Source organism: Mus pahari, chromosome X, assembly GCF_900095145.1.
Source record: "Mus pahari chromosome X, PAHARI_EIJ_v1.1, whole genome shotgun sequence".
Taxonomy (NCBI): Eukaryota; Metazoa; Chordata; class Mammalia; order Rodentia; family Muridae; genus Mus; species Mus pahari.
The window spans coordinates 67,708,170-67,717,374 of NC_034613.1; the positions used below are offsets into that span (position 1 = coordinate 67,708,170).

General features: G+C 36.0%; 1 protein-coding gene across 1 annotated transcript in view; it reads right to left on the reverse strand.

Moving 5' to 3' along the window:
* Window positions 1–9,205, reverse strand: part of Cfap47 (cilia and flagella associated protein 47) — a 210,187-nt gene that overhangs the window by 153,712 nt on the left and 47,270 nt on the right. The window contains exons 21-22 of the mRNA XM_021188546.2: window positions 7,092–7,186; window positions 4,581–4,722 (exon numbers count right to left, since the gene is read on the reverse strand). Coding sequence (XP_021044205.2) covers window positions 4,581–4,722; window positions 7,092–7,186 — 237 coding nt within the window. The remainder of the gene's footprint in view (window positions 1–4,580; window positions 4,723–7,091; window positions 7,187–9,205) is intronic.

Consider the following 9,205-nt stretch of genomic DNA (forward strand, 5'->3'; position numbering starts at 1 on the left):
GTATATTTTCTAAAATAAAATAATAAAGTTAAGACGGTTTCTATTTCTTACTCCCAGTAAAAATATAAAATTCCATTTAAACATTTCTAAGATACCTTAGTTTACATATTTACACATCTTATAAATTTTTAGTGGCAATAACTTGTATGTAAAATAAGACAATAAGAATTGACATGGGGAAAACCGAAACCAAAAAAATATATGTAATATAGGAATAAGAAAGTACAAGTGGTGATAATATGATCTCAATGCTGAAGTATAAATCATGCTGAAATGGAGAAGCAAAACATGACTGGAATGCAAGAAAAATAAATAAGTGACAAATTTATTGAATAACCAATACTCTACAGTTATGCAGGAATACAGACTTCTGTAAAACAAACAAAAAAAAACATAAGGGGTCATTTTTACCTAGTCTTTTCCTTTCTGTTTTAAATATATTTCTGAAATATTTCAATCCTTAATGAAAAAGACATATAGTCTCATAAGTATGTAGTATATAAACATAAACCAATTTATGATCCTATAAATGTATTCAGCATATACATCTTTCATTATATCAATTAAATTGATGACTGCTTTAGCAAATGGTTGGGATATATATAACAAGAAAAATTTTTTTTATAATCAGGGATGCTATTTTTATTTATTTTTATTAGATATTTTCTTTATTTACATTTCAAATGCTATCCCGAAAATCCCCTATACCCTTCACCCGCCCTGCTCCCATACCCATCCACTCCCACTTCTTGACCCTGGTGTTCCCCTGTACTAGGTCATATAAAGTTTGCAAGACCTAGGGGCCTCTCTTCCCAATGATGGCTGACTAGGCCATCTTCTGCTACATATGCAGCTAGAGACAGGAGCTCTGGAGGTACTGGTTAGTTGATATTGTTCCACCTATAGGGTTGCAGATCCTTCAGCTCCTTGGGTACTTTCTCTAGCTCCTCCATTGGGGGCCCTGAGTTCCATCCAATAGATGACTGTGAGCATCCACTTCTGTGTTTGCCAGGCACTGGTGCTTTGCACCATCATATCATACCCAATGGCAGTAATGGGAAACACTAAGACAAGTCATAGTAGATCCAAAATAAGAAATGCATACAAAGTGGCTTTTCCATTTGTAAATTAACCATAATATATGGTATAACAAGAAGAAAATGTTATCTAGAATATATACATAAACTCACAATTTGCTTTGACATATTCTAGTATCATCTGGAAAGCATGATTTCAATTAAAGATGAATGAACATAGTGTTCATGAGACAGATTTCTCATCCAACACTTTCTAAGGGAACTGAACAACCAAATACTAAAAGCATAGTATGTCAGACTCTTACAAACATTAAAACAGGCTTACTATTCAGAATGACAAAAATGCAATATACAGTATCTAAGTCAGCATTTTGAGAGTCAACAATAAATGTATAAAAGCATGCAATAATCAAAAGAAATTGAGGTTAAACACACAGGAAATTTTAAAGGAAATCATTGTATAATGGATCAGTAGAAATTATATAGTAAAATGGACATCTTACCAAAAGCAATCTACAGATTTAATGCAATCCCATCAAAATTCCAACACAAACATTCACAGTTATGGAAAGATCAATCCTCAACTTCATATGGAAAAACAAACAAACAAACAAATAAAAACAAAATAACCAAAACAATTCCCAAAAATAAAAGAACTGCTGGGGGAATTACCATCTCAGACCTCAGGCTCTATTACAGGGCAATAGTGATAAAAATCACATGGTATTGGTACAGAGCCAGATAGGTAGATCAATGTAATTGATTGAAGACCCAGAAATAACCCATACACCTATGGTCATTGATCTTTGACAAAGAAGTAAAAACCATACAGTAGAAAAAAGAAAGCATCTTCAATAAATGGTGCTAGTCTAACTGGCAATCTGCACATAGAAAAAAATGAAAATAAATCCATATTTAACCCCTTGCACAATGCTAAAGTCTAAGTGGATTAAGGAACTCAACATAAAACAAGATGCACTGAATCTAATAGAAGAGAAAATTGGAAATAGCCTCAAATGGATTGGTACAAGGGAAAATTTCCTGAACAGAACAGCAATGGCTCAGGCTCAAAGAACAGCAATAGACAAATAGTATCTCATGAAACTGAAAGGCTTCTGTAAGGTAAAGGACATTGTCAGTAAGACAAACTGGTAACCTACATATTGGGAAAAGATTTTCACTAACACTACATCCCATAGAGGGCTAATACCCAAAATATATAAAGATCTCAAGAAGTTAACCTCCAAAAACCAAATAACCCAATTTAAAGATGGGATACAAAGAGAATTCACAACAAAATAATCATGCAAGACAGAGGGAGGGAGTGACTTAGGTGGGATAGTAGAAGGGTAGGATGAAGAGGAGCAAGATCAGGTATAGGAAGAAGCAGGAGAGATGTCCAGAGTGCCAGGAGAATGCATGAAAATATGCAGCCATAGGGAGTGGGGAGGGAAAACTCTAGAAAAATCCCAGAGACCTGGGACGTGAGAGGCTCCCAGGACTGAATGGAGATGATCTTAGCCGAAATTCCCAACAATGGAGAGATGGAACCTGAAGAGACCACCTTCAGTAGATAGACAGGGCCCCCAGTGGAGGTACGGGTTCACCAACCTATCTTCAAAATTTTGACATAGAATCCTTCCTGTCTAAAAGAAATGTATGGACAAAACTGAAGCAAAAACTGAAGGAAAGACCATCCAGTAACCATTCCAACATGGTCAAAGCTGTCTTAATGTAGCCTGGGCTGGCCTCAAACTCATGGTTCTCCTGCCTCTGTCTCCTTCAGCAAGTGCTACTGTGGAAATAGCCAACCAAAGACTGCCCCTAAATTGAGACCCATACCACAGACAAGAAACAATCCCTGGCACTATGATATTCTGTTAACCTTGCAGACAGAAACCTAGCATAACTATCCTCAGAAAAGCTCCACCCAGCAGCCACTGGAAAGAGAAGCAAAGAGTCACATCCAAACTTTGGATAGAGCTTGGGGAGTCTTATGGAAGAGGTGTAGAAAAGATTGAGGGACCCAAAGGACAGGGACTCCACATGAAGACCAAGAGAGTCAACTAACGGGGAGCAGTAGGTGTTCCCAGAAACTAACTCACCAACCAAAGAGTGAGTAGAGTCTGGACCTAGGCCCCCTTCCACATATGTAGCAGGTGAGCAGCTTGGTCTTCATGCAGGTCCCCCAACAACTGGAACAGGGGCTGTCCCTGAGCCTGTTGGCTGACTACCTGTGTATCCTGCACCCCTAAGTGGACTGCCTTGCCTGGCCTTAGTGTGAAAGGATCCTTGCACTCTCCCAGTGACTTAATGAGGGGGAGAATGTTGGTGGGGGGTTGACATACATAGTGGGGCTTCTTTTGAGAAGGGGAAGGTGGAAAGCGTGGAGGATATACATGAGGGGTTACCGGGCAGAGATTAAGGGCTGATATTGGATTTAACGTGAAGGAGAGAGAGAGAGAGAGAGAGAGAGAGAAGAAGAAGAAGAAGAAGAAGAAGAAGAAGAAGAAGAAGAAGGAGGAGGAGGAGGAGGAGAAAAGGAAGAGAAAGAAAGAAAGAAAGAAAGAGAGAAGGAAGAGAGAAAGAGGAGAGAGAGAGAGAGAGAGAGAGAGAGAGAGAAGAGAGAGAGAGAGGAGAGAGGAGGGGGAGGGGAGGGGAGGGGAGGGGAGAGGAGGGGAGGGAAGGGAAGAAGGAAAGGGGGAAAGAGAAAGAAAAACAGAGAAACAGAGAGAGGAAGGAAGGAAGGAAGGAAGGAAGGAAGGAAGGAAGGAAGGAAGGAAGAAAAGCTATCTTAAGGTCAACATTTTTAAATTCATAAAGGTTTCATGGTATCCAAAAATTTTTAATGAATAACAAATTTAATTTGGCATAGTAATTTAATGAGAATTCTGTTTCTATCTGCTATATAATGATAAAGAGATCTCACACCCATCAATATTTTTTATTGACAATTTAACTCAGTAAATTAGATCTTTGCAATATTTGACTTTCAGGAAAAATAAATATGCATATATGATAAACAGCAAAACTAAAGCGTGTTGAGAGTATATTTTTACATATATATAACGTTTTTCATTTAAATATTCTTAGAATATGGGCAGAAAAATGTTCATCAAGTATTTAAAATATTCAATATGCTTAGAAATATTTATTTATAAGTTATTTCTAAAGTAATTATATCCCCTTCCAGGAAATATTTTGAAAAAATTGACATTATTCCACTTTACTTTCACATCATTGTGTTTTAATTGAATTTATATTTTGTTTAAATTTTCATAATAATTCCATAATAGCAAATTGGTTGGTTTTGATTCTTCTATTTTTTTGAAAGAGTCAAATATGCATATATTTGTAATAGTAATCAGGATACCAACTCATGCATTCATGATTTCATTCACATATAAAGAAATTGAGTAGTGACTTAATTTTCTACTATTTCAAATTTTAAAAAATTAAAATGATTTTTTTTAACTTTTAGATATTAAGTGTAAATCTTTGACTAAGTATAATCCATTTGGTTGACCGTTTCCTATTACATACCAGTAGCTTGAACAAAGCACGGTGGAATAAGTGGTGAGACGCTTGGCATCAAAACCTTTTGCTGTGACAAATATTCACAGTAGAGATCTGAAGCCTTAAAGGAATTAATAAGGACAGGAAAGCTAAAGTTATATGTTGCCACCTGTCAAGAGAAAAAAGACAAAAAGAATTATTTATAACTTTGAGGGTTTTAAATACATTGTATCATCAAAATGAACTTTTTGGTGAAAATAAAATTATCTTGCAGTATGAAAAATATTAATGAAACTAAAGGTACACTAATCCTCATGTCAAAAATAAGTTGCTAAAACTATGAGGTAAATAGTTTATAAAGTGTCTGTTTATCAAAAATGAATCAAATATTCAAATTCGGGACCGAATGGGGATGACATTAGCTGAAATACCCAACAAAGGGGAGGGAGAACCTGTAGAGAACATATCCAGAAGTTAGGTAAGGCCCCAGGTTAAGAGGTGAGGCCAACTAATCTCCAATATTTTAACCCAGAATTGCTCCTGTCGAAAAGAAATGTGGGAACAAAGAGTAGAGCAGAGACTGGAGGAAAGACTACCCCACCTGAGGATCCATCCCATATGCAGACACCAAACCCAGACACTATTGCAGATGCCAAGAAGTGCTTGCTGACAGGAGCCTGATATAGCTGCCTCCTGAAAGGCTCTGCTAGTGCCTGACAAATACACATGTGGATGCTCACAGCCATCCATTGGACTGATCACAGGTGCCCCCAATGGAGAAGTTATGGCAAGGAATGAAGGAGCTGAAGGGGTTTGCAACCCCATAGGAAGAACAACATCAACCAACCAGATGCCCCAGAGCTCCCAGGGACTAAACCACCAATCAAGGAGAACCCATGGCTACAGCTGTATAAGTAGAAGAAGATGGCCTTATCTGGCATCAATGGGAAAAGAGGTCCTTGGTCCTGTGAAGGCTCAATGCCCCAGTGTAGGGGAGTGCCAGGGCAGTGAAGTGGGAGTAGGTGGACAGGTGGGAGAGCACTCTCATAGAATCAGGGGGAGGGGGCATGGTATGGGGGGTTTGCAGAGGGGAAACCAGGAAAGGCAATAACAGTTGAAATGTAAATAATTAAAATATTCAATAAAATTAAAAATAATAAAAAAAAAAAGCTGAAACATAAAGAAAAAATAGAAAAGTCTGTGTTCCTTGTGTAGGCAAGGATTTCAAAATACTACACCAAATATTTCATTCCTAAAATAGAGAATCACTAATTTGTATCATAAAAAATTAAAAGTATCTATTCTGCTATAGACAATGTTAGAGAGCCAAAAAATGAGCCAAACAAATTTCTCAACAAAATTCTAACTATATCAAAAATATACAAATAAGATTATAATATCAATTATAAATTGATCTGGATGATGAAAATGTAGGTAAAGTGTAGGAAAGTTATTTCACAGAAATTATGTACATAGCAGAACATTAGCATAAGCAAAGATGTGTTACATGAAAATTACGGAAATGGATACTGAAATCATAGGATGCGTCCCACTGAGATGGTTCAGGGGATATTATTGCTTGCTGCCAAACCTACTGACTTTAGCTCACTCCCCAGGACCCAAAAGGCAAGCAGAGGGAGATAGCTGACTCTTGCCGGTTGTTCCATGAACAACACACACACACACACACACACACACACACACACACACACACCAAAAAACCCTCTCACTATGAATAAATGTAAAGAAAAATGAAAAAAAAATCAGGAGGTACCATTTCTCATCTATACAATTGCTTAAACAAAAGTTAACAATACTCAATGCTACTAAAGTTATTATGCAGACTCACCATACACAGACACACAAACTACTGTCCACTGTTTCCTTAATAAGTTTCAAGAGGTAATCAGTGGGGGAAAACCAAATCAACCAAACAAAAAATCCCACATATTTTAAACTTAGAGATGAAAAGCCCCTAAGATCATGATAACAAAGATGGTACTTAACATATCTAGTACTATACTCTACTCAGCACCCTCATACAATGAGCATCCATTCAGAACTGATGAATCACATTACTCTGCTTATGCAAAACAGATGGGTTTTTATTTTGAGTTTATTTAACTGTATCTGACCATACCATTGCCAATTCCATCTCCTGCCATGGAATCTTATGTAAGCAAACTGTTCTCATAACAGAATTGAGAAGAAAAAACCAGAAATGTGTTATTTTAATATCCATTTCAAAAAACTCATTCCCACGATACTCTTTTTCTGTAATAGTATTTGCAAACACATCAAGGAGTAAACTAATTAAAGATACATTATGTTTTTTTAAGACAACAAATCAGACTTCTCTATGAATTAGACATAACTAGTAACTATAATACTGAACTAAATGTTAAAGCTAGGCATAATCACTCATCAGAATCAGAAATGCTCAAAACAGAACTTACGTGATATCTGGTAGATTCATAAATATTTAATCTGTAATTCTACTACTCTTGGATAACATAAGTAACAAAGAACTGAACTTACTTCTACTGGAGAAAATGTTATGCCACATTCCGCAGATGTACCTTCTTCTACCTCTATTGCATACATATAAGGACCTTCCACATTTTTGCACTCCCCTATAAAAGAAGAAAGTCCATATATAAAACCTATCCATATATGTGTGTGTGTGTGTGTGTATGTGTGTGTGTGTGTATTATTTAATAAGACTCTTAAGGTGTCATTATAATACTCATAGAAATCAAAACGCAACTATTGAAATACCTAGAGGTAAAGCAACATAAAAATTTTAATTTTGACACTAAATCTTATATTCAAATATGCAGCATAGAATAAGAAAGTAAAAGAAAAAAACATGAATTTCTTCCAAAGTTCAATGAATATAGTGATATTCTGAGGAAGGTGGAAAGATATCAAGAGGAAGATAAAGCAACTGACTTAGTCCTAGGTTGCACAACAGCTAAGAAATGGCCTTATAATGAAGGAAAAGCAGGGAAGACCCATGTTTTATTTGCTAACCCGAAAATTCACAAATTCACAAAGATTACACAAATTACTTCAACTATTCATCATTCTTTTTGTTTGTTTGTTTGTTTCGCTTTTTCGAGACAGGGTTTCTCTGTATAGCCCTGACTGTCCTGGAACTCACTCTGTAGACTGGGCTGGCCTCAAACTCAGAAATCCACCTGCCTCTGCCTCCCAAGTGCTGTGATTAAAGGCGTGCTACACCACATACGGCCATCATTCATTTTTGAGAAGATACTTGAAATTTCTTTTCACAAATGTACACATGTATATAAGTACACATGGTACATTAGTATTAACTATGGCCACCCTACAATGAAATATGTCTCAAGGAATATTTTTCATTGAGATGCCATAATAAGAAACAATAAAAAAAAACAATCTTGTCAAACTGGAATTATTTCAAGAATAAATATATTAGGTAAAGAAACAATTGTCACACAAAACTCAATTGCTAGAAGATCAAATGGAAGTTGCAGTGGATTTACTTTTCTTAGACTAAAAAATGTATAAAATCTAGTTTGCTCATTAGTTACCTTACTAAGCCCTGGAATAAAAACTTTAATTGTCCCTATCTGGAAATATGGAAATCAAATTAGGTAAGACACACGTCATCCATCTTCTCACTAAAATTCGTTTCTCCTTGGTATGATAGGCAAACCACAAAAGAAATAATCACTGTAAACTAATACTAAACCTTTTGTGGCCTGTGAAAACTATATAAAATATACCAATATGAAACAAGAAAGAATAGCTAACTAGTATAGACACATATCTATAAAATAAGATAGTTGTGCTAAATCAATATTTAGAAGCAAATACAAAATATGTACATAATAATACAGCATGTGAAGTAAATATTTCCTGGTATGTTTTTATTTACATGATTATACCTTTATACCAAGTATGTTCACAGTACCAGAGGAGTCAACTTTACTAAACAAAAGTATAAATACGGTATTGAACCTTATGTGATATGGACTATATTAATGTAAAAAACAAAACACATGTACACAGTTCATTTTACTACTTGGAAGAATATGATTATTGTTATAATAAAGAGGAAAAGCAAAGTTATTTTTATTTAATTAACTAGAGTGCAAGTGAGATTATCACTGATCCACGGGACACTAAAGCATAGAACCAGTTTATAAAACACAGTGAGAGCTCAAGAAAGATAAAAAAGAAGGATGTGTCGTACAAGGAGGATGGAAATTCAGTGCTGATGAGATGCTGATGAGATATAGTATGGCTCCAGAAAACAATCTATGGTGCCTGCAAAGACCAGGAACTACAATGACATGATGGAGTCATGCATCAATGTATGTTAATATGACTTCTCCCATGAATTACTCTATAAAAGCCGGGTAGAGGTGGCGCATGTCTTTAATCCCAGCACTTGGCAGGCAGAGGCAGGCAGATTTCTAAGTTAAAGTCAGCCTGGAGATGGAAAGATCTCCCATGCTCATGGATTGGCAGGACTAACATAGTCAAAATGGCCATCCTGCCAAAAGCAATCTACAGACTCAATGCAATGCCCATCAAAATTCCAACCCAATTCTTCACAGAGTTAGAAAGGGTGATCTGCAAATTCATCTGGAATAATAAAAAAC